General features: G+C 51.9%; 1 protein-coding gene across 1 annotated transcript; it reads left to right on the plus strand.

The window, feature by feature from the left end:
• The first annotated feature begins 1,721 nt into the window (after positions 1-1,721).
• On the plus strand, positions 1,722-22,668 carry DCK (deoxycytidine kinase). The gene is made up of 7 exons (XM_007669191.4): positions 1,722-1,892; positions 10,938-11,053; positions 15,159-15,352; positions 15,777-15,924; positions 18,913-19,028; positions 19,506-19,596; positions 22,211-22,668. Exons 1-7 carry the CDS (start codon positions 1,802-1,804, stop codon positions 22,235-22,237), a joined length of 783 nt encoding a protein of 260 aa, XP_007667381.2. The 5' UTR covers positions 1,722-1,801; the 3' UTR covers positions 22,238-22,668.
• Positions 22,669-25,879: the final 3,211 nt, after the last annotated feature.

A 25,879-nucleotide genomic window follows, 5' to 3' on the forward strand; every position in this document is an offset into this window, starting at 1 on the left:
CTATTGAATGAATGAACGTAGTAAGCGTTTAACACATTTCGGAATTATTACACGGCCTGTGTCCAACCTGATCAGCTTGTGTCTACCCACTGCCCGGTACATGATAAGCACTTAGCAAATGCCATTAAATAAATGGTGATATTTGTTAAGCGCTTACTACGTGCCAAGCACTGTTCTAAGCGCTGGGGGATACGAGGTGACCAGGTTGTCCCACGTGGGGCTCACGGTTTTAATCCCCATTTTACAGATGAGGTCACTGAGGCCCAGAGAAGTGAAGTGACTTGCCCCCACAATATCATCTTTATTGTGATACAGGTATTCTATCACTATATATACCATATGTAGGTTGCGATCATTCACATGCTAAGCATTGAACACATATCAGAATTATTATTGGTTGGATCCAGTCCTTGTGGCCACCCTGATGGGGTTGGGTCTCACCCCAGTGCCTGCTACAGAATAAGCACTAAACAGACACCGTGAAAATACTGTATGTACTGTGATGCAGATATAGTTTTTATATCAGACTAGATGGCAGGTAGGGAGCTGCTAATTATGGTAATTAGGGTCATTAGGGAGATGGACAGGAGGTTGGCCTGGTGGCCCCGCAAGGCCTCATGGGTAACCGAGGCCCGGGTCCCAGGCGGAGCCATCGATGCGCTCGGCCCTCCTCAGCCCGCCCCACTCCGGCATCGAGCTCTCGGCCATCGATAGCGCGCAGGCGCGCGACGCCGGAGGGGGGGGAAGGCGCGCAGGGGGCGGGGCGGCAGGACCACGCCCCCTTTCGTGACGTCAGTAGGATGGGGCGGGGCCCTGCGCCTACCGCGCTCTATCTGATCCACGCCCCTCCTTTGACGTCATTTAGGGGGCGGGGCTCCATCTTTGAACCCCGCCCCTCTTGCCACGCCCCAGTTGGTCCCGCCCATAATGACGTCAGTGGGGGGGGCGAGGCCCCAGATGGCGCCTGCGCCTCCCGCGCCCCCATCTGATCCACGCCCCTTACTTGCCGTCATTTACTGGGGGTGCATCTCGAACCCCGCGCCCACCACCCCCTCCCCTCCCTTAAATGACGCCAGTCAGTGGGCGTGGCTGGGGGCGGGGCCCAGTTGGCGCCCGGAGTCTACCGCCCCCCATCGATGCCTTTCCCTTAGCTGACGTCAGTACGTGGGCGTGACTGGGGGCGGGGCCCAGTTGGCGCCCCAGCCTACCGCCCCCCAATCGATGCCTTTCCTTTAGCCGACGTCAGTACGTGGGCGTGTCTGGGGGCGGGGCCCAGTTGGCGCCGGGAGTCTACCGCCCCCCAATCGATGCCTTTCCTTTAGCTGACGTCAGTAAGTGGGCGTGGCTGGGGGCGGGGCCCAGTTGGCGCCCGGAGTCTACCGCCCCCCATCGATGCCTTTCCCTTAGCTGACGTCAGTACGTGGGCGTGTCTGGGGGCGGGGCCCAGTTGGCGCCCCGAGCCTACCGCCCCCCAATCGATGCCTTTCCTTTAGCTGACGTCAGTGAGGGGGCGTGTCCAGGGGCGGGGGCCCCGGCGGGGTCCCGCGCCCACCGCCCCGTAGCCGCTCCCGCCCCCATATGACGTCAATATGGGCGTGGTCCAGGGCGGGGCCCCAGATGGCGCCCCGCGCCTGCGCCGTGCCTCCTCCCGCCGCGCGCCAAAATCCAAGGGAGACCGGGGGAGTCCCTACTGCGCATGCGCCCTGCCTCCCGCCGCCGCCGCTTCGCGCGCATCCATCCCGGGCATCCCGGGCATCCCGGGCATCCCGCCTCTGCCGGGAATTCCGCTCTTCCCGGCGGGATGGCCACCCCGCCCAAGAGGATCTGCCCCCCGCCGGAGCCCAGCCCCGTCGGGACCCGCATCAAGAAGGTCTCCATCGAGGGCAACATCGGTAAGGACCGGGCGCGCGCACCTGCCCTGCCCGCCTCCACCTCCCCACTCGGCTCCCTCCAATTCAGGCGGTTTGATCATTTATAACTATAATATTGAATAATAAGGAGGATGGCATTTGGGAAGCGCCCCCTGTGTGCCGAGCACTGTTCTAAGCGCTGGGGGCAAGGGAGAGATGCGAGGTCTTCAGATAAGTAGGCAAATAATAATAATAATAATGCTATTTGTTAAGCGCTTACTGTGTGCAGAGCACTGTTCTAAGCGCTGGGGGCAAGGGAGAGATGCGAGGTCTTCAGATAGGCAAATACTAATAATAATAATGCTATTTGTTAAGCGCTTACTGTGTGCAGAGCACTGTTCTAAGCGCTGGGGGCAAGGGAGAGATGCGAGGTCTTCAGATAAGTAGGCAAATAATAATAATAATGCTATTTGTTAAGCGCTTACTGTGTGCAGAGCACTGTTCTAAGCGCTGGGGGCAAGGGAGAGATACAAGGTCTTCAGATAGGCAAATAATAATAATAATAATGGTATTTGTTAAGCGCTTACTGTGTGCAGAGCACTGTTCTAAGCGCTGGGGGCAAGGGAGAGATACGAGGTCTTCAGATAGGCAAATACTAATAATAATAATGCTATTTGTTAAGCACTTACTGTGCAGAGCACTGTTCTAAGCGCTGGGGGCGGGGAGAGATACGAGGTCTCCAGATAGGTAGGCAAATAATAATAATAATAATGGTATTTGCTAAGCACTTACTGTGTGCAGAGCACTGTTCGAAGCGCTGGGGGCGGGGAGAGATACAAGGTCTCCAGATAGGCAAATAATGATAATAATGGGATTTGTTAAGCACTTACTGTGTGCAGAGCACTGTTCTAAGCGCTGGGGGCAGGGAGAGATACAAGGTCTTCAGGCGAGATCTAATAGGTAGGCAAATATAATAATAATAATGGTGGTATTTGTTAAGCGCTTACTATGTGCCGAGCACTGCTCTAAGCGCTGGGGGCAGGGGAGAGATACAAGGTCTCCAGATAGGTAGGCAAATGATAATAATGAGGATGGCATTTGGTAAGCGCTTACTATGTGCCAAGCACTGTTCTAAGCCATGGGGGGAGGGAAATACAAGGTCGTCAGATTGTCCCACGTGGAGCTCCCAGTCTTCATCCCCGTTTGACAGGTGAGGTCACTGAGGCCCAGTGAAGTGACTCGCCCACAGTCACACAGCTGACAAGCGGCGGAGCCGGGATTAGAACCCAGGACCTCTGACTCCCAAGCCCGGGCTCTTTCCACTGAGCCACGCTGCTTACTACTAATAATAATGGTATTTGGTGATTCATTCCATCCTATTTATTGAGCATCTACTATGTGCAGAGCACTGGACTAAGCGCTTGGAACGGACAATTCGGCAACAGATAGCGACGATCCCTGCCCAACGAGGGGCTCACAGTCTAAACGGCTAAACGCTTACTCCATGCCAAACGCTGCTCTAAGCGCCGGGGTAGATGCAAGGGGATCAGGTTGTCCCACGTGAAGCTCACGGTGTTCATCCCCATTTTGCAGATGAGGGAACTGAGGCCCAGAGGAGTTAAGTGGCTTGCCTAAGCTCACAGAGCAGACAAGTGGCAGACAAGCTAATCAGGTTGGTCAGAGTCCCTGTCCCGCCTAGGACTCACCATCTTAACCCTCATTTTACAGTTGAGGAAACTGAGGCCCAGAGAATTCATTCGATCGTATTTATTAAGCGCTTACCACGAGCACCGTACTAAGCGCTGGGGAGAGTACAGCGCAACGATAAACGGACACCGTCCCCGCTCGCAACGAGTTTACGGTCTGGGGGGGGAGATGGAAAAAATGACCAAATAAATATATTACAGCTATATACACAAGTGCCATGGGGATGGGAGAGGGGATGAATAAAGGGAGCGAGGCACTGTGACACGGAAATGGGCGAAGAGGAAAGGCGGGCCTAGTCAGGGAAGGCTTCTTGGAGGAGATGGGACTTCATTAAGGCTTTGAAGGGGGAGGAGAGAGTAATTATCTCTCGGATATGGGGAGGGAGGACGTGCCAGGCCGGAGGGAGGATGTGGGCGAGAGGTCGGCGGCGAGACGAACGGAATCGAGGCACGGCGAGAAGGTCGGCGTCAGAGGGGCGAAGCGTGAGGGCCGGGTCGTAGTCGGAGGGTAGCAAGGTGAGATAGGAGGGATCGACCGCGTTAAAGTCAAGGGCGAGGAGGTTTTCTTCGACGCGGAGGCGGATGGCCGACCACGTCTCCGGGAGTGGGGAGACGTGGGCTGAACGTCTCCGTAGGAAAAGGATCCGGGCAGCAGAGTGGACTGGACTGGAGTGGGGAGAGATCGGAGACGGGGAGGTCAGCAAGGGGGCCGCGACGGAAATCGAGGCGGCCTAGGGGAGAGGTCAAGTGACCTGCCCGCGGTCACGCGGCGGACAGGCGGCGGGGTCGGGATTAGAACCCGGGTCCTTCTGGTAGTAAACTCATTTCTACAGATGAGAGAAATGAAGTGACTTGTCCTGGGGCACACGGCAGACGAGTGGTGGAGCTGCGATTAGAACCAAGAGAGGCAGGGTGGCCTAGTGGACGGAGCACTGGCCTGGGAGTCAGAAGGACCTGGGTTCTGTTCCCGGCTCCGCCTCTTTTCTGTCGTGTGACCTTGGGCGAGTCACTGCACTTCTCTGGGCCTCAGTGACCTCGTCCGCAAAATGGGGATTGAGACCGTGAGTCCCGTGTGGGACAGGGACTGTGTCCAACCCGATTAGCTATAATAATACCGGTATTTGTTAAGCGCCTACTATGTGCCGAGCACTGTTCTAAGCGCTGGGGTAGATACGGGGTAGTCGGGTCGTCCCCCGTGAGGCTCACGGTCAATCCCCATTTTCCAGATGAGGTCACCGAGGCCCAGAGAAGCGAAGCGACTCGCCCACGGTCACCCAGCTGACGAGTGGCAGAGCCGGGAGTCGAACCCCCGACCTCTGACTCCGAAGCCCGGGCTCTTTCCACTGAGCCACGCTGCTTCCCTAGCTGTCTCTGCCCCAGTGCTTAGCACGGTGTCTGGCGTGAGGTACGCGATTAACAAATACGTAAGAAAGCCAACAAAATCTCAGGTCCTCCGACTTGGAAGCCTGCACTCTTTCCACTGAGTCGCGCTCCGTTTCTGGGCTTCTCTTTCTTAAAAATCCCATTTCCAAGAGGCTTCTCCCACCGGGCCTCCTTTTCTCTTACTCCCTCGTCCTCCTGGACCTCCTGTGCACTTGGATCTCTGCCCTTTAAGCGCTCGATATTCGCCTCGCCCTCAGCCTCCCAGCTCTTACGTACATATGTGCGGTTTAATATCTGTGCCCCCTCTAATGTTGGTATCTGTTAAGCGCTTACTATGTGCAGAGCGCCGTTCTAAGCGCCGGGGCAGATACAGGGTCATCGGGTCGTCCCACGTGAGGCTCACAGCCTTCACCCCCATTTTCCAGACGAGGTAGCCGAGGCCCGGAGAAGTGAAGTGACTCGCCCACGGTCACACAGCTGGCAAGCGGCCGAGCCGGGATCCGAACCCGTGACCTCCGACTCCCAAGCCCGGGCTCCTTCCGCCCAGCCACGCTGCTTCTCTGGACCGCCCTCTAGACTGTCAGCTCCCTGTGGGCCGGGAACGCGGCTCCCGACTCCTGTCGTATCGAACTCTCCTAAGCGGTCAGGACCGTGCTCCGCGCACGGTAAGCGCTCAATGCGTACCATGGATGAATTGATCGATCAGACTCCAACCTTGCTGCTCCCCGATCCGAGAACGTCCCCAGGGAATCCAGCTGACAAAACCGAGTGGCCGTCGGTTCCCTCCCACCCCTCGAATTGCTATTTTCAGTGGCTCTTTGTCAATCGGAGTGGAAAATCCTGATTTGTAAATCTACTTACCGCTCCCCCTCCCACGCCTCTCCGCCCCCGAGGGTGGGGAGAGCCTCGACTCTAGCAGGGGGATGAGCTAAACGTTTTAGGCGATTTCAGATTACTAACACCTTGTGTTTGCAGAGCCCCGTTCATCGGGAGAGGTGAAAGCATCACACAGACATTATCTCACCGATCCTCGTAACGCCCCGAGGAGGTAGGGGACCGCCGATAGCCTCATCTGGACTTGGCACGGAGGGCGGGAGCCCAGGGCTCCGTCCTCCGCGTGACGGGGCGGCTCCCAGATCGGCCGCCCCACCCCGGCAGCCGGCGAGGGGCCGCAGGTGGAGCTGAGGCGTTGCCGGTTTCATCGTCTATCCCCAGCCGGCAGACCCAACGGCGGGGGAGGGCGTGAACCCCTTTCCCTTTAATAATAATTAATAATAATAATGTTGGTATCTGTTAAGCGCTTACTATGTGCCGAGCACTGTTCTCAGCGCTGGGGGAGACACAGGGGAATCAGGTTGTAATAATGATAATGTTGGTATTTGTTAAGCGCTTACTAGGTGCCGAGCACTGTTCTAAGCGCTGGGGTAAGCACAGGGGAATCAGGTCGTCCCACGTGGGGCTCACCGTCTTCATCCCCATTTGACAGATGAGGGAACTGAGGCCCGGAGAAGTGAAGCGTCTCGCCCACAGTCACACAGCTGACCAGTGGCAGAGCTGGGATTCGAACTCATGAGCCCTGACTCCAAAGCCCGTGCTCTTTCCACTGCGCCACGCTGTCCCACGTGGGGCTCACGGTCTTCATCCCCATTTGACAGATGAGGGAACTGAGGCACCGAGAAGTGAAGTGACTGGCCCGAAGTCACACAGCTGACAGGTGGCAGAGCCGGGGTTTGAACCCATGACCTCTGACTCCGAAGCCCGGGCTCTTTCCACTGAGCCACGCTGCTTCCCTCTTTCCCCACGACCTTCTCCCCCTCTGTTTTCCCCTCCCTTCCACGCCCCCTTCATCCCTCTCTCGCCCGCCTCTCCCCTCTCTCTCTGTCTCCCCTCCCCGCCTCTTCGACCGCCTTCCCCTACTTTCCCTCCCTGTCCCCTCCCGCCCCACGTCCGTCCCCAAGATCACAAGGAAACGCTGGCCTTCCCTGGGGTTTGGCGACCCCCTCGGGGTCGCCCAGCGGAAGCGGCGGTGGAGCCAGACCCCGGCCCCGGTGGCGGCGGTCGCGCGCTCTGGAACGCTCGCCTCGCTCCGGCCCGTTTCCTCTCTGACAAACGGTCTCTGGGGCCCCGTTGGGAAAGTGGCCCCTTAGGTCGGGTTAGCGGTGGGGTCGACTCCCATTTGGGACCCTCCTGGCCGGGGCGGAGCGGCTGCGGTCCGGTGACCCGAGCAGGAAACCGGCGGCTTGGGAAGGGGAAGCCGGCTCGGTCGTTCCCGTGGCCCTCCGCGGGGGCTCTCGGCCTCGGCGGCCTCGGCCGGCTTTCCGGGAGGCGGCGGCCACGGCTCTCCCGCGACCGAAGCCTCCCCTTTCTCCCAGAGTACTCGTGCGGCGATGGGGCTGTTTTCTGGCCCGCCACGAGAAGCAAGCTTAAAGAACCGGACCCCGGCCCGGTTTGGGGAATCGACGCCGGGCTCGTCCGTCCCTTCAGACCTGTTCTCTGGGAAGGAGAGACTCGGAGACGCAACCCGAATGGACCATCCCCTCGGGGTGGGGTCGGGGGAGGCCGGGGGTGCCGAGGCGAATGGGCGGGCGGGCGGGCGGGCCTGGGCCCTTTCCACGTAATTCTTCGGCGCTTGCCTTGAAGCCCCCCTTGGACACCAGCCCCCGCCTCTTCGCGTTTTCAGATCCGGCCTCCGGAAGGCCGAGGGAACTCAGCGCGGCTTAGCGGACAGAGCGCGGGCCTGGCCGTCAGAAGGACCCGGGTTCTAATCCCCGCTCCGTCGCCAGTCTGCTACGCGTGACCTTGGGCCGGTCACTCTACTTCTCTGGGCCTCAGTCTCCTCATCTGCCAAATGGGGATTAAGACTAGGAACCCCCCGTGGGACGGGGATTTTGTCCCACCTGATTAGCCTGTATCTACTCCAGCGTTTACTAAGGATTTGTACTAAGCGTTTACTAAGGACAAGAGAAGCAGCGTGGCTCAGTGGAAAGAGTCTGGGATTTGGGAGTCAGAGATCGTGGGTTCGAATCCCGGCTCTGCCACTTGTCAGCTGTGTGACTGCGGGCGAGTCACTTCGCTTCTCCGTGCCTCAGCTCCCTCATCTGTAAAATGGGGATTAACTGTGAGCCCCACGTGGGACGACCCGATTGCCCTCTGTCTACCCCAGCGCTTAGAACGGTGCTCGGCACCTAGTAAGCGCTTAACAAATGCCAACGTCATTATTATTATTATTATTTGGCCCCCGATCAGCATTTCACAAATAACACGACTGTTACTGGTCTTCAAAAACACCGAGTACAGGTTTTTGCTCTCAGTAGTGACTCAGTTGCAGCACAGTCGCTCAATCACTGCTATGTATCGAGTACTTACAGGGTGCGGAATACTGTACTAAACGCTCGGTCACGTTTCCTGCTCACAGCAAGCTTACAGTCTAGTGGGGGAGGCAGACATTAATATAATTACGACTGGTACGCGTCTTCCTCCTCGAGGGCCTGCCTCCTCAGGGATACTCCACAGGAGAAGCAGCGCGCCCTAGAGAAAAGACCCCAGGCCTGGAAGTCAGAGGATCTGGGTTCTAATCCCAGCTCCGCTACCTGTCTGCCCCGTGACCTCCGGCGAGTCCCTTTACTGCTCCGTGCCTCGGTTACCTCATCTGCAAAGTGGGGATTCTATACCTGTCCTCCCTCCCGCTTAGCCTGTGAGTCCCAGTAGAGCCGGGACGGTGTCCAACCCGACTATCCTGTATCTACCCCAGCGCTTAGTGTAGTGCCTGGTGCCTAGAAGGCGCTTAACAAATACCGTTAAAAAGAAAATTCCTCTTGAGTCTCTGGACGGGACTTTTATTCACCTACTAGTTCAGTTTTCTCATCGGCAAAATTAGGGGGGTGAAAAGTTCTACTCGAAAAAGCCCATAAGGATCTGAGTGAGATGGTCTCTCGGAACACGTCGCTCCAAAAGCCCGTCTCAGTGTGTGGCAGAGCCTCATCTGAAGTGGGTAAAGGGCCTAAAGCGCTTCCACTTCAGACGGAAAAAAGGCCTGGGGGAAGAGGAAGAGCGTGTCTCACCCTCTCCCGATTGTGATATCAAACTATCCAGCTGACGTTTCGGTTTCCCCTCCAGCCCTCAGGCTTATCTTTTCCCTCTCCCTTCCTCCGGTCTCTGCCTTCTTCAGAAATCAAAAAAACCCTGCAGTTTATGATGGATGGCAGAGCCCTCAGTCGCCCCCAGATACTTCAACCCTCATAGAATTCTCCCCACCTTCCTTTCTCTTCCTCCTGTCTGCATTCGTCGTCATCATCGTCAGTGGTATATATTGAATGCCTGCTACTACGAATAATAATAATGTTGGTATTTGTTAAGCGCTTACTATGTGCAGAGCACTGTTCTAAGCGCTGGGGTAGATACAGGGTCATCAGGTGGTCCCCCGTGAGGCTCACGGTTAATCCCCATTTTCCAGATGAGGTCACCGAGGCCCAGAGAAGTGAAGCGACTCGCCCACGGTCACCCAGCTGACGAGTGGCAGAGCCGGGAGTCGAACCCATGACCTCCGACTCCGAAGCGCAGGCTCTTTCCACTGAGCCACGCCGCTTCCTACATGCAGAGAGCGGTGTGCTAAACGCTTAGTAGCGTACACCAGAGTTCGCAGTCTGGAGTGGGAGACGCACTAATAGGGATAATTTATATATAAAGATACTTGCATATTTCCGCCTTTCCTCTGATCCCCCCCCCCTCCACGAAACACACTGTCCTTCGCACAGATACAGCAGCACTTGATCTCACTGTCGGTTTTTGGGGGGCAAACTGCGATGTCAAGTTGGGCTAAATGGAAAGCACATCTCCTCCAGGAGGCCCTCCCTGACTAAGCCCTCATTTCTTACTCTTCCACTCCCTTCTGCGTCGCCCTGATTGTCTCCCTTTATTCACCCCTCCCTCAGCCACACAGCACTTACGTAAAAATCCATAATTTGTTTATGTGAATGTCCGTCTCCTGCTCGAGACTGCAAACTCAATCGTGGGCAGCGAATGTATCTTTCTACTATTATATTGTACTCTCCCAGGTTCGGTGATCCGCCTACAGTAAGTGCTCGAGAAATACGATCCGATGAACGACTGAATCTATCCCGGTACTTGGTGCCGTGCTTGGCACACAGTAAGAGCTTAACGGTACCATAAAAACTAGTATTTATTGAGTGCTTAGCTAACGGTGTGGCCTAGTGGAAAGAACGTGGGCCCCGAGTCAGAGGACCCGTGTTCTAATCCCGCCTCTGCCACTTGCCTGCTGGGTGACCTTGGACAAGTCACTTAACTTCTCCGTGCCTCAGTTCCCCCGTCCGTAAAATGGGGATTGGATGACCGTTCCCTTCCCCCTCAGGCTGTGAGCCCCACCGGCAAGTCACTTAACTTCTCTGTGCCTCAGTTCCCTCAACTGTAAAATGGGAATTCGATACCTCTTCCCTTCCCCCCTTAGGCCGTGAGCCCCGTGTGGAACAGGGACTATGTCCAACTTGTATCTTGTATCTACCCCATTGCTCAGTACAGTGCGTGGCACATGATAAATCCCTAACGGATGCATTATCATTATTATTTTGGGGCTGGCCTAGGCACTTGGAGCAGTACAGTGGAGATAGTCGACATGATTCCTGCCCTCATGAAGCTTCCAATCTAACGGGGGAGAAATTACAGCGAGGAGGAAGCAAGAGTGTGTTGTCACCTGGCTTTCATCCAGTCCTGTATTTCCTTCCGTAGAATCCGTCTGGCTCCTCGGAGTGCTCCCAGTCTGAAGATTTTTCTACACCCTCCCCCCAGAGTTTGGTTCTTTGGACGGAGAAGATTCTGGGAAACACGTCCATATTGCTTTCCTTGTAATTACTGACTGAGACCTTATTTTAGGAAGACGATTAGAGGCTAATGAAGGCTTTCCATACTGGTCTCTGATGGACTTCTCCCAACCCTCCTCCCTCTCCCACCCCGCCTTCCTCCCTCCTTCCTTCTCTCCCATCAGCTGCTGGGAAGTCAACGTTCGTGAATATCCTCAAACAAGTGTGCGAGTCCTGGGAAGTGGTTCCCGAACCCATCGCCCGGTGGTGCAACGTGCAGAGCGCTCAAGATGAATTTGAGGTAGGAGGAGGGACCCTTTGCGTTTTCCCCAACGGGTCTGGGAGGCGGATAGCGATTGCCTTGGGGGCGGGAAAATGAAATGAGGCCGAAAATTTCGAAGCCGAACACCGTCCGTCCGTTTTCTTCGCTTCATTTTTATTGTCTACGTAAGCGGCCGTTTAGCTCCTAGCAGGGGCCTTTGCTTCGATGGTCTGATTGTCCGCCGCCCCACCAATCTGCACGAGAAGCACCGTGGACTAGTGGAAATATCACAGCCCCGGGTTCTAATCCTAGGTCTGCCGCTTGCCGTGTGACCTTGGGCAAGTCACTTCCCTTCTCCGTGCCTCAGTTATCTCATCTGCAAAATGGGGATTCAAACTGCGAGCCCCATGTGGGACAGGGACCGTGTCCAACCTAATTGTCTTTTATCTACCCCAGCTCTTAGCGCTTGTAGATGGTTGGCACATAGTAAGCGCTTAACAGATACCTTAAAAAAAAAAGGTTTCTTGTGGGCAGGGATTGTTTCTACCGACCGTGTTGTACTCTCTGAAGCGCTTAGTACGGTGTTCCGCACACAGTAAGTGCTCAATAAATGCCATTGATTAGTCAACTGATTATTTGCTTTGAACGTTCGAGGTGAAGCAAGTTTCGCCTCCTCTCCTCGTCATCTGTTCCTCTGAAAGTAGTGGGCAAAATATGCGTGCAGTTTTATATTTATACATGGGACTGCTCTTTACACAAGCTGCAAATTGTTAATAAATGATTTTTAAAATCATTAGCAGCCCAATACGCTATTATTAAATATGGCAGGCGGAAATTCATTCATTCAATAGTATTTATCGAGCGCTTACAATGTGCAGAGCACTGTACTGAGCGCTGATTAGACTGTAAGCCCGTCAAAGGGCAGGGACTGTATCTGTTGCCGACTTGTTCATGCCAAGCGCTCAGTACGGAGCTCTGCACATAGTAAGCGCTCCATAAATACTATTGAATGAACAAATGGGTAACAGATAGAGACAGTCCCTGCCCTCTGACGGGCTTCCGGTCTAATCGGGGGAGACGGACAGACGAGGACAATAGCAGTAAATAGAATCAAGGGGATGAACATCTCATTAAAACAATAGCAAATAAATAGAATCAAGGCACCGTACATTTCATTAACAAAATAAATAGGGTAATGAAAATATATTCAGTTGAGCGGAAATGGAAACGCTCCACTGAACTGTCTTTATTTTCCATCAGTCGGTGGAATTTATTGAGCTTTTATTGTGTGCAGAGCACCGTACTTAGAGCTTGGAACGGTACAGTGGAATAGGTAGACCCTGCTCTCAAGGAGTTTACAATCTAGCGGGGGAGACGGACATTAGATTAAATTACGGATTACAGGAAGGGGAAGCAAAAGAGCATGAGCGTAGGTATAGACGGGCCGTGAGGTTGTGGGTATGGATTTAAAAAAGGGCATAGGTAACGGAGAGAGAGCGAGAATAGGGTGGGGAGAACAGAAGTTATTTAGGAAAGGTTTCCTGAAGGAGACATAAACTCGTTATGGGCAGGGAATGTGTCTGCTAACTCTGTGCCGTGTGGACGGCTCTTGGCTTCCGCCGAAGGGGCTGCCGCCGTCTGTGTTTTAGGGAGTCCTCCCCGGGGTGGGAGGCTGCAGGCCGCGGTTCCCCCCTCCTGTCTGCCTCGCGTTGGGAGTTTCTGGTGGATCCTTTGGTTCTAAGTGATATCAGGCAGTCTTTCAGTCATTCAGTAGTATTTATTGAGCGCCTACTATGCGCAGGGCACTGTACTAAGCGCTTGGAATGGACAATTCGGCAACAGATAGAGACCATCCCTGCCCAGTGAGGGGCTCCCGGTCTAATCGGGCTCCCGGTCTTGCCAGCCGTTATCATCTTAGCCGCTGTTATCTTATGGAGAAGTAGCCTGGCCTAGTGGACAGAGCACAGGCCTGGAAGTCGGAGGACCTGGGTTCTAATGCCGCTCTACCACTTGCCTGCTCTTTGACCTTGAACAAGTCACTTCTCTGTGCCTCAGTTCCCTCATCTGTAAAATGGGGATTAAGACTGTGAGCCTCACGTGGGACAACCCGATGACCCCGTATCTGCCCCAGCGCTTAGAACAGTGCTCTGCACATAGTAAGCGCTTAACAAATGCCAACATCGTTATTGTTATTATTATTCACTTCTCTGGGCCTGTGTTCTCAGCTGTAAAAAGAGGATCTCCCTCCTACTTAAACTGTGAGCCCCATGTGGGACAGACTGTGTCTGACTGGATTACCTCGTATCTACCCCGGCACTTAGAATAGGGCCTGACACGGAGTTAGCCCTTAACAAATACCATAAAAAGAGGGGGGACGACAGCGCCCGACCCGATCGTCTCGTACGTGTCTACCCCGGCGCTCAGAGCGGTGCCTGGCACAGAGTGAGCCCTTAATAAATACCGTCAAAATTTTTTGAGGGGACCGGAGCCGACCTGATTATCTTGCGTCTACTCCAGGGCTTAGTTCGGACCTCGGCGTGGAGCGGGCGCTTAATAAATAGCACCGTCATCAGCCTTATTACTAGGCGGCCGCGGAGCCGTCGATTGCTCCGGTCCCACGGTTCGAACAAAGGGAGAGTGTGTGTGGAAGCGCCGTAACTTGGGACATATGACCGCTGGCACGTCCAAGTTCTGCAGCCCAGAGAAGGGCCTTGCTGAAAAACACCGTACGACGCATTCCTTCGCGGCCGCGTTGGCCGCCGGACAAAGGGCTTGAGAAGCGGCGTGACCTACTAGTAAGAGCGTGGGGCTGGGAGCCAGAGGACCTGGGTTCTAACCCCGACTCTGCCACTCGCCTGCCCTGTGACCTCGGGAGAAGTCGCCCGACTTCTCCGCGCCTCGTTCTTCTCGATTGCCGAATGGGGGTTCGGTACCCGTTTCCCTCCTACTTAAGACTGTGAGCCCCAGGTGGCACCTGATTATCTTGTCTCTACTCCAGCGCTTAAAGAACAGTACTTGAGATATAGTAAGCGCCCAACAAGTCCCGTAGAAAACAGGGAAGCAGCGTGGCCTGGCGGATGGAGGACTGGGAGTCAGAAGGACCTGGGTTCTAATCCCGACTCCGCCACCTACCTGCTCTGACCTTAAGTCGGACCCAAGAGAAGCAGCGTGGCACACAGTGGAAAGAGCCCCGGCTTGGGAGTCAGAGTTCATGGGTTCGAATCCCGGCTCCGCCGCTCGCCGGCTGTGTGACTTTGGGCGAGTGACTTCGCTTCTCTGGGCCTCAGTTCCCTCATCTGTAAAATGGGGATTAAAACTGTGAGCCCCCACGTGGGACGACCTGATCACCTTGCATCCCCCAGCGCTTAGAACAGTGCTTTGGCGCTTAACGAATGCCACCGTTTTTTTAAGTCGCAACTTCTCTCTGCCTACGTTTCCTCATCTGTAAAACGGGGGGTTGCATTTGGCCTCAGCTGAAAAAAGTGGAAGGAGGAGGGACGGGCACTGTCCAGTCTGATGATTGTATCTGCCTCTTAGAACCACGCTTAGATCAGCGCTTAGCACGTAATAAGTGCTTAACGAACACTTGCCGCTGTTAATAGAAGTAACGGTAATAATCGGAGACACGAGAACCGAGGCCAATTAATGTCGCCTCGGAGAGCCCCAGTCAAAATTACCTTGTTGTAAGGCCTGTGCTGCTTTAGCATTTCTATTCCAGTCTGAGAGCTCCAAAGTGCTCTGTGCGCGTCTCTCTTTGTGTCTCTCTCTGTGTGTGTTTGTGTACACGCACGCTCGCGTACGCATAGTTGCCCTTTGTATTGTGGATGTGTGTGTGTGTGTCTACACACATGCGTGTGCATAGCTGCTCTCCGTGTTGGGAGACGTCCCCGGGAAGGGCCTAATGCGGTTTTAAAAATTGGCGGCTTGGCCTGGACTCCAGTGTCCAGAAAGCGGCGGGATTTGAAACGAGAAGCTCCAGAGGGCGATTGCGGCTCATTCCTTGGGCCTTCCGTTCTGGAGAGGGATTTTTTTCCTTCTTTCTCCTCCTCCCGCTCCCCCCCCCCCCCCCCCCACTCTTCCTCCTCCGTGCGCGTTTGAACGGCCCCAGAGAGTGTGAGAGGGCGGCCTTCTCGTTTTCCGACAGGAGCTGTCGACGTCTCAGAAGAGCGGCGGGAACGTGCTGCAGATGATGTACGAGAAGCCGGAGCGCTGGTCCTTCACCTTCCAGACGTACGCCTGCCTGAGCCGGATCCGGGCCCAGCTGGCCGCCCTCGGCGGGAAGCTCCGCCAGGCGCCGGAGCCCGTGCTTTTCTTCGAGCGCTCGGTGTACAGCGATCGGTACGCTGAGCTGCGCCCTCTTGGGTTCGCCGGGCTCCGGCAGGCAAACTCCCGAGGCCCCGGGGGACACGGCCCATCGATCGATCGTATTTGTCGAGCGCTCGCTGGGTGCGGAGCACTGCACCGAGCGCTCGAGAGAGCACGGTACGGCAGAATTGGCGGGCACGGTCCCTGCCCCCGGCAAGCTTTCGGTCTAGACGGGGAGACGGACTGGCCTATGAATAACAGCGCCCTTCGTAGAGCACTTTTCTCGATGTTTGGTTAATTTCAGGAGGATTTCTAGACACGGTCCCCCACCTCAAGGGCCTTAGAGTCTAGTGGCGTGGAAGGTATTCCCTTTCAAAGGCACCTCGGAGTTGATTAAACCGCGCTCGTTTCGGAGCCCCGCCTGCTTTCCTTGATTCAGAGCCCTCTCCTCTTCCAGGTACATATTTGCATCTAACCTGTACGAATCTGACTGCATGAACGAAACGGAGTGGACGATTTACCAAGACTGGCACAATTGGACGAATAGCCAGTTTGGCCAAAGCCTCCACCTGGATGGGATCATTTATCTCCGAGCCACCCCAGAGGTGAGAGACCCCTCGAGAGAGCTTTTTTTGGTTTGTTTTAGGGTATCGGTTAAGCGCTTACTAGGTGCCGGGCACTGTGCTAAGCGCCGGGGTAGACGCGAGCTAATGGGGTCGGACACGGTCCACGTCCCACGTGGGGTTCACAGTCTCCATTTCACGGACGAGGTGACCGAGCCACAGAGGGAATGAAATGACTTGCCCAAGATCACCCAGCCGCCAGGTGGCAGAGCCGGGATTTGAATCCAGGTCCTACTGCCTCTCGGGCACGTGCTCTTTCCACTGGACCACGCCGCGCCCTGACGTAATAGTAACGGCTTTTATTCAGTGCTGAGTACGCTGCTCTGCACACAGGAAGCACTCAGTAAATGCCATCATTCGGTTGATTAAGCGCTTGCTCGTATCTACCGGCTCTTTATACTCCACTCTCCCGAGAGCACGCAGAAGCGTGGCCTAGCGGAGAGAGCACGGGCCTGGGAGTCAGAGGACCTGAGTTCTAATCGCAGCTCTGCCAATCGCTGGCCGGGTGACCTTGGGCAAGTCAGTTCACTTGTCCGTGCCTCAGCTACCTGATCTGCAAAGTGGGGATTAAATCTTCCTCCAAACTAGACTGTGAGCCCCAAGTGGGACAGGGACGGTGTCCAACCTGATCAATTGGTATCTACCCCAGCGCTTATAACAGTGCTTGGCACATAATCCGTACTTAACAGATGCCATAAAAAAACATGCTTTGTACGGTCATGGAAAAGAACTGGAAAAGAACCCTGGTTCTCGGGCCCTCTCTCCTGACGACAAACTAATGAATCAGAAGTGGGATATTTTTTTTCCTGTTTTTACATATCTACTGCCTCTGCCTAGATGCCCCACTTTTTTGCCTAAATTTAGCAATCCCAAATCGGGGAGGGGCCCTTTTATGAAGTGATAAAAGAATTGAGTCTAATAAAAAGGAGAGCTGGAGGAGAAAAAGAAAAAAATGGACGGGGGAAGAAAGAGAAAAAAGAAGATAACTGAGACATCATCTCTCACCTCTCCCAAGTCCCGCCAACAGTAGGGGCTTAATGAATGAATCCCCACTAAGATAAGTTTGCTTCACCGGAAAGCTCCCCCACGGGACTCTGAGGTTTTTAACTCTTCTCTTCGTCTTACCCCGGCAGGCTGCAATCGCTGCTTAAGAGAATCATGGTTTATTGTTTCCTCAAAAATCGGGCAGAGAAAATTTTGGCGGAGGCAGTTGTGTATGGAAATACGGTGATCCACCTCACGGAAGATGGGCAAACGAAACGGAAAATCCATTCTGGATTGTTTTCTTTCTCTCACCTGACAAATCCGAACATTTGCTGGCTGTTTTGCCCACTTTACTCCTGCTAGCTTCTCCACCCAACCCCCAAAAGCAAGGCCCTTTTATGATCAGAAATGCTTATGTTGGAAGTTAAGAACGAACTGCTTCCTCTTTAGCTATTGTAGAAAAAAAACAGATCCATTCTGATGAGAGGGGAATTAAATCTACGTTTCCGGGAACAGTTGATGTTTCGCTTTCATTTGCTTTTCTTTGGACTTTACTCAGTAAGCTTTAAGAGACTCAGGTCTGTGAGGTGATCATTTTCCTCCACAGAGTTTATCTTCCTAAAGTAATTTTGAATTGTAGCTAAGGGCTTTTAAGCGTGCAGAACAATTCATTTTAGAGCTGACTTCAAAGGACATATTGAGGTTTCCCACCGCAGGTGTTCATAATCCACTTTCACTTACTTCTCCTCTCTTTGGGGGAGGTTTAAAATGGTATTTGTTAAGCGCTTACTAATGTTGGTATTTGTTTAGCGCTTACTATATGCAGAGCACTGTTCTAAGCGCTGGAGGATACAAGGTGATCAGGCTGTCCCTCATGGGGCTCACAGTCTTCATCCCCATTTTACAGATGGGGAACTGAGGCCCAGAGAAGTGAAGTGACTTGCCCACAGTCACACAGCTGACAAGTGGCAGAGCTGGGATTCGAACTCATGACCTCTGACTCCAAAGCCCGTGCTCTTTCCACTGAGCCATGCTGCTTCTCTAGCGTACCGGCCACTGTACTAGGTGTTGTAGTAGGTACAGACTAATCAGGTTGGACGCAATTTCTGTCTCACGAGGGGCTCGCAGTCTCCGTCCCCGTTTTACAGATGAGGAAACTGAGGCAGAGAGAAGTTAAGTGACTTGACCAAGGTCACGCAGCACACAAGGGGCAGAGCAGGATTAGAACGCAGGTCCTTCTGACTCCTGGGCCTTTGCTCCTCCACTAGGCCGCTCTGCTTCTCAGCTGCGACCAGAGGGGTGATATAATCCGCACTAACCCTGCCATGTATATTCAACTCTCGCAATACCATTTTAGAAATAGAATGTGGAAGTGGTTTGCCTGGATTAAATATAAAGCACAGTGGGTGTTTTAACTATTAAAAAGTGATAAGCAGAACCATTTAGTGCTTAAAAAAAAATGGCATGTACCTTGTTCTACATCTTTCTAATGTCCTCCCATCACCAAACCTGAAAAGTCAAAAAGCCGGAGGGATGAGTACGTGTTGGTAATCCTTGGGCTTTTAATGCTAACTTCCTCCTCGGTCTGGATGTGGAATAAAATTAATTCTACCATAAATGTTGGATTATAGATAGCGGGGCTCTACTGCTGGTTTTTCTAGGTCGTGGTAGCCTCTTTATTTTGGGAGTCTAACCTTGCATTCACTGTGAAACTGTCATCGCTTTAGAGGCTGCGGGCATAAAGGCTTTCAGACGTATTTTAAAGCCACCCGACCACAGCTGCGTATTTTAAACTATTACATGCAAACTCTACAGGTTTTGTTTAAAATGTCCCCGGGGAAACATCCGGCTATATGGTTTTTGGTGTGGGTTGGTTGGGGGTTTGGTTTTTTTTGTTTTGTTATGGTTTTAGTTTTGCTTGTAAAGGTATCAGAGAAATGTAGAGCAACTGCTATGTTTTTTGCTTCTTTTTCTGTTTACTTTTAGAAATGCTTAAATCGGATTTATTTGCGGGGCAGGGATGAGGAACAAGGAATTCCTCTTGAGTACTTGGAGAAGCTTCACTACAAGCACGAAAGCTGGCTTCAGCAAAGAACCCTGAAGTAAGACTTTTTGTGGCGGCCAACCCATGCCCGAGTAGGGTTTGTTTCTGTGTTGATGGAGCTGGCAAGCAGTGCCTTTTAGGGCCTAGTGGAAAGGGCACGGGACTGGGAGGTAGAAGATGTGGGTTTGAGGCCCAGCTCTGCCGCTCATCTCCTGTGTGACCTTGGACAAGTCGCTCATCTTGGAGACCCAGTTTCCTTCTTTGTAAAAAGGGGACAAGATCTAGACTGTAACTCCCCCTCTAAACTGTAAGCTCGTCGTGGGCAGGGAACGTGTCTGAGATATTGTCCTGTCCCAAGTGCTTAATACGGTGCTCTGCACACAGTAAGCGCTCAATAAATGCGATTTACTGACTGACAATCAATCAGTGGTATTTATTGAGCTATATACAGAGTTCTAAGCTCTTGTCAGAGTAGAATATAACAGAATTAGCCGATAATAATTCCTTTATTTTCTGTCTCCCTTTTCTCCTACAGGACCAACTTTGACTATCTTCAAGAAGTGCCCATCTTATCGCTGGATGTTAATGAAGATTTCAAAGACAAGCATGCCAATCTCATTGAAAAGGTAAGCTCTGACCAGAAATCCCAGTTTGTGCTAATCTTACTCTGGGTTTCAGTTACCCATGTTAACCGATCTTCCCGCCATTGGTGATTTCCTCTGGACATTAACAGTGTTTTGGTAATGAACCTTTGATTATTAAAACTGCGTGACAGTGTATGTGAATTACTTGGTCCTAGTTCAGTGAAAGAGCCCCTTAATTGTTTTGTTTTTCATTTAATGTAATTAACAGGATGTTGAGGCACTTTTCACAGTTGCAGAGTTCCACTATTTAATATTTAAAGCGACTGTTTTAATGTTTAAACAGCAAACTATTTTTCTCATTTTATGGACCTACGTGTCGGAGGAGCTGGGTTCTCATTCCAGCTCTGTCACTTGCCTGCTGAGTGACCTTGGGTCACTTAACTTCTATGAGCCTCAGTTTCCTCAATTATAAAATGGGCATTCAATATCTATTCTCCCTCCTACTTAGCATGTGAGCCCAATGTGGAGCAGAGACTGTGTTCAAGTTGATAAGGTGGTATCCTAGCCCAGCTTGACAATGCTTGACACATAGTAAGCACTTAACAGATGTAGTAATAATAATAATAATGATGGTTAAAGTGGTATTATAGCTGGTTAGAAACTAGTTTAGGGGGTCTCTTATATATCAATTTACTAGCTTTTATAATGCCATGCTGGTCATTTCATCTGCATCCACCAAAGTTTTTTTCAGTCCAATGAAAATGAAGCACTGTCGGTTTCAAAGTAACCTAAGCCGGTCGTTTATTTTTAAAAGTACATACAGGAGGGAATCATTTCTAACTTTCAAGTACAGATACAATGTATAACATTAGCCTCCACTGTTAGCAATTCAAAACTGATTTTTCTCTCTATAGTGAAAGACCAGCTGTGATGAAGATGATAATAATAGTAATTCTTGTTGATAAGGGCTTATTATGTGTCAGTGTTCTAAGCACTGGGGTAGGTACAAGTCGAGCAGGTTGGACACAGTCCCTGTCCCACAGGGAGTTCACAGTATAAATAGCAGGGAGGCCAAGTGAAGTGAAGTGACTTGCCCAAGGTCATTCAGCAGACAAGGGGCAGTCCCGAGATTAGAACCCAGGTCCTCTGAGGCCCAGGCCTGGGTTCTTCCACCAGGTCCCACTGCTTCTTCCTCATAGGAAAGACAGCTTGAATAAGAAAATCCTATTTGGGGCGTAAACTGTCTTCTCAGCAAAACTGTAGCCCCAGAAAAAGCAGCCAGATTCCTAAATTCACAAAATACAGTTTGTATGACTGAGAGTTGACTGTAGTTTCCTTCTTGCTCTGACACTTCCTGAACAAAGAACATTCCTAATGCATTTTAAGGTGTTTAATTACCTTGATCAAGGATAAATGTAGTAGCTGAGTTAATAATAAAAACAATTGAGGTGTTCGTTAAGCAGCCGCCGTACGTCAGCCACTATACTAAGCACTGGGGTAGATAAAATTATGAAGTTGGACACGTTCTCTGTCCAGCGTGGGGTTCCCGGCCTTAATCCCCATTTTACAGATGATGTAACTGAGGCCCAGAGAAGTGAAGTGACTTGCCAAGGTCACACAGAAGACAAGTGGCGGAGCCGGGATTAGAGCCCGGGTCCTTCTGACTCCCAGGGCCGTGCTCTATCCACTAAGCCATGCTCCTCTGTAGCAGCTAAAAGCTTTCTCTTCAGTCTGCTGACCTCGGGAGGTGGTGAATTTGACAAGGTGGTGAATTTGACACCCAGTGCCCCTTGTCTTACTATGACGAGCGGAGGGGGAGTTGGGGAGGCTCCCCGTTTCTCCGTTTCCCAAACGTCTTTCCCTTCTCGGTGCCTCCCCGTCTCTCGGGCCGAGAGGAATGTCAGCCGAGCGAAGTGATGCACGGGAAACGTCTCTACCAATTCTGTTCTGTCGCACCCTCCCGAGCTTAGCTCAGTGTTCCGTTGCACACAGTAAGTGCTCAATAAATACCACGGATTGATTGATGCTGATCTGGAAGCAGAGTCTGCCTAGTCTTGAGATGAATCAATCAATTCTATTTACTGAGCGCTAACTGCGTGGCAAGCACCGTACTAAGCACTAGGATATAGGTCTCACGTGGGGCTCCCAGGCTAGGTTGGAAGGAGAACAGGTAATGAATCCCCACTTTACAGATGAGAGAACTGAGGCGCAGAGATGCTAAGTGAGTTGCCCAAGGTCACCCAAGATGTAAGTGGTGGATCTGGGATTAGAACCCAGGTTCTCTGACTCCCAGGCCAGTGGTCTTTCTACTGGGTCATACTTCTCCAGATCCTTTAATCATTAAGCATCTGGAAGCCCCCAAATCCTTTCAGTTGAGGGTCAAATCTCTCATTTATTCATTCAGTCGTATTTATTGAGCGCTTACTCTGTGCAGAGCACTGTACTAATCTTTTGAAATACTTCAGAGCAAATGAGAACATTGGTGAATTGTCAAGATGGCACTCTATTCATTCAGTCACTTATGTGAAGTTCACAAGGGTCCATGAAGAAGCAAACAGTTATGTCTCAGACAGGCTAGGGCTGGGAATTACATTAACATCCTGCTGTTTTTAAAATGCTTTTTTTGTGTGTGTGTGTGTGTTTATTTTTTTTCCAGGTCAAAGAGTTTTTGAGTACTTTGTGATGTCTCTGAGGTCACGAAATGGTTCCATCTCTGCAGTTTGACCCAGTAAAGTCTCTCACAACCCATTTTTCCATACCTCTGCTGTATCTCCCTGACCCCACCAAAAACAATCGGCCCAAATGAATCCCATGAGATTCTTTTTTTTGGAAATGTGGTGGACTACGGGTAAATGTGTGGAGTTATATATAGTTCAACGTGAAGATCCCTGCGTGAGCCAGAGGGTTGCTTATGCACTGAAATAACAATGTAAGTTAGCCACTAGCATAATGATTCCTGAACCTATCAATTCTTTTTCTTTGTTTTGTTTTGGTTTTTTCTCCATTGCTTGTTCAGGTGACTTCTGAAACTTAAACAGGAGACTTGGTAAATTCAGGTTAGAACATCTTTCACTAATGTACTATATTAGCGCGGCTAAAATGGCGATAGGTGAACAGAAACTCCCGCATTTGCCTCTGGAGTTTCTGACCCATCAACACCAACTTTGCGACTCCTCCTGGGAGGCAGCAGAGGAGCCGGGAAAGAACCAGACAGGATTTCTCAGGATTCCCTGAGTCAACTCTGGCAGAATTGTTTCTCCCCAGCTGGATCTCGCCCTAGTCCATTTGCCTTTCCTAGCACAAGTTCCCTAGGTTGGTTTATGATTTTTTAAAAATTGTATTTAAGTGCTTACAATGTGCCAGGTGCTATAATAATAATAGTAATAATTATGATATTTGCTAAGCACTTACTGCGTGCCAGGCACTGTTGTAAGCACAGGGGTGGATAAAAGCAAATCGGGTTGGACGCAGTCCCTGCCCCACGTGGGGATCATAGTCTCAATCCTCATTTTACAGATGATGTAACCGAGGTCCGGAGAAGTAAAGTGACTTGACCAAGGTCACACAGCAGACAAGTGGCGGAGCCGGGATTAGAACCCATAACTTTTTGACTTTCAGGCCCGTGCTCTATCCACTACGCCATGCTGCTTCTCAGGCACTGTACTTGTGGTAGATAGAAGCTTATCAGGTTGGACACAGTCCAGGTCCCACATGGGCTCACAGTCTTAGTCCCCATTTTACAGATGAGGGAACTGAGGTCTGGCAAAGTTAAGTGAAATGGCTGAGGTTGTACAGCAGGCAAAGGACAGATACGGGATTAGAATTCATGTCTTCTGATTCCCAAGCTCCACTTCCTTTCCATTAGGCCTCTCTACTTTCTCCATCTGAAAAGTGGAAGGGTACCTTTCCCTTCCCTTTTTTAGAGGGCTGTGGAAAGCATTTAGGAGAATACTAGTTAAAGAGCTTTTTAATCTTTGACCCAAAGTTGTTTCCTATATACCAAGTATTCAACCCCGCCCCTCCTAATGTTAATACTAATAATGATGGCAACTGTTAAGCGCTTACTCTGCGTCGAGCACGGTTCTAAGCACCGGGGTAGATCCAACCTAATCAGGTTGGACACGGTCCCCGTCCCACATGGGGCTCACAGTCTTAATCCCCATTTTACAGTCGAGGGGACCGAGGCACAGAGAAGTGAAGTGACTTGTCCGGGGTCGCACAGGAGGCGAGTGGCGGAACGGGGATTAGAACCCAGGTCCTTCTGACTCCCAGGCCTAGGCTTTATCCACCAGGCCGTGCTGCTTGCTCCTCTTTCTGAATGGAAGAGAAGTGACTGTAGAACGACATGAAGTCATTCCAAGAACCAGGGCAGAGTCGGATGCTTTCTTCCCCGGGGTGGCTATTTGGTAGAAGCCGAGGGCAGGGGGCAATTGGGTTGGGGGTCTGACAGAGCAAACCAGGGGAGCTAAGTCGCTGCCCTGAGGTCAGTATAAAAGAGGGCCCCAAAGTCCAGTTCTCAAACTCTGGCCCTAATCCACCTCATCTCCGCCCAGGCCCTTAACGTTCTTCCCCAGCCGGGCTGCGGTAAGGGTTTTATAAGCCCTTAATAAATAACTTCACCGATTCCCCTCTCTTTTTTGATTGCTTGAGGTTAAAGCTTTATGTTAGAATCCAAGGCAGTAGGGATCTGGCTTGAATCCGGGCTCACATTGCTATTTAGTATCTGGGAAACCTCTACTATGTGTCGAGCACTCCACTGAGAAAGAGATACAAGACAATCAGATGACACACAGCCAAGTACATAAACCCATCTTGTAGACCCTTTCCAAGATCCTATTAATAAGCTCTACGGACTGGGATTTTTTAAGAAATGGTGTTAGGTGCCTACTCGGCGCCAGGCTCTGTGCTAAACGCTGGGGTAGATACAAAATAGGTTGGACGCAGTCCGATCCCCACGGCTTAATTCCCATTTTACAGATGAGGGAACTGAGTCACACAGCAGAGAGGTGGCCGAGCCGGGGTTAGGACCCTGGTCCCCTGACTCCCGGGCCCGTGCTCTTTCCACGAGCCTACGCTGTTTCCCGATCGAACTACCTCTCCAAACCAGCTCGTTGTGGACGGGGAACGTGTCTGTTGATCGTTTATTGTAGTCTCCCAAGCGCTTAGTACAGTGCCCCGCCCACAGTAAACACTCAATAAATTCGATTGAACGAATGAAGATTACAGTCAAGACTTAATTAATAGGGAGATGTTGACCCAGAAGGTTTGCGAGCTAATTTACAGCTCCCGGAGGGGTTTTAAATGACCGATTCCTCATCCATGTGGTGACGCTGAACTTGGCTGTTTGGGAATCTCAAGAGAGTGGGTTTATAGCCAGAAATTATCCATGAATTTTGCTCAAGACCAGATGAACCCACACTAACCCTCCTTTTCATCCCGGATGTAGCTCGAGGAGAGAGCCTGCAGCGGTTCTGGTCTCTAAGGTCAGCTGTCGGGCCCGCTCTTCTCTGCTCTGCCAACTCCAAAACCAAGCCAAGCTTCCCCTCGGCCCCCCCGCCTCCGGGGGTAAAACTTTCCATCCCCGTTGGTCCAAAAGCCGGTCTCCCCCACCAGAAAACTCCAAACGACCCTGGAAGCAGCGGGGAGGTCCGGCCGATACCAATCTGGTCACCTGGCTGAGACTTTGGTGACTTGCCCTTTCCCTTTTCCTCCCATCTTCCACTTAGATTCCAAGAAGGGATAAGGCCCCTATATTTGGGGGCTAGAGCCCCAAAAGCCTTGGCTTCAGGCTCAGTTCATCCAATCATATCACGAGAAGCGGCGCGGCTCAGTGGAAAGAGCCCGGGCTTGGGCGTCAGAGGTCGTGGGTTCTGATCCCGGCTCTGCCGCTTGTCAGCTGTGGGACTTGGAGTCACTTCACTTCTCTGGGCCTCAGTGACCTCATCTGAAAAATGGGGATTAAGACTGTGACCTGATAACCTTGAATTTACCTAGAACAGTGCTTGGCATATAGTAAGCGCTTAAGAAATACCGTCATTATTATTATTTACTGAGGGCTTACTGTGTACAAAGCAGTGTACTCAGTGCTTCGAAGTGAACTCAAGTGCTTCAGTTCAGGAAGCTACCGAGGTGCCTGTAAAATTTTACCTTTCATTTATTCTCCCGCTCAAGAGTCTAAGCACAGGGAGTGTGTCTGATTCTGTTGTGCTCCGCCAAGCGCTTAGTTCGGTGCTCTGCACATAGTAAGTGCTCAATAAATACCACTGATTGATCGATCGATCGTTTGAGGCCCACCCAGAGAGGTTTCTGCCCACCCTGCAGTGTT

The sequence above is a fragment of the Ornithorhynchus anatinus genome, chromosome 10, assembly GCF_004115215.2.
Source record: "Ornithorhynchus anatinus isolate Pmale09 chromosome 10, mOrnAna1.pri.v4, whole genome shotgun sequence".
Taxonomy (NCBI): Eukaryota; Metazoa; Chordata; class Mammalia; order Monotremata; family Ornithorhynchidae; genus Ornithorhynchus; species Ornithorhynchus anatinus.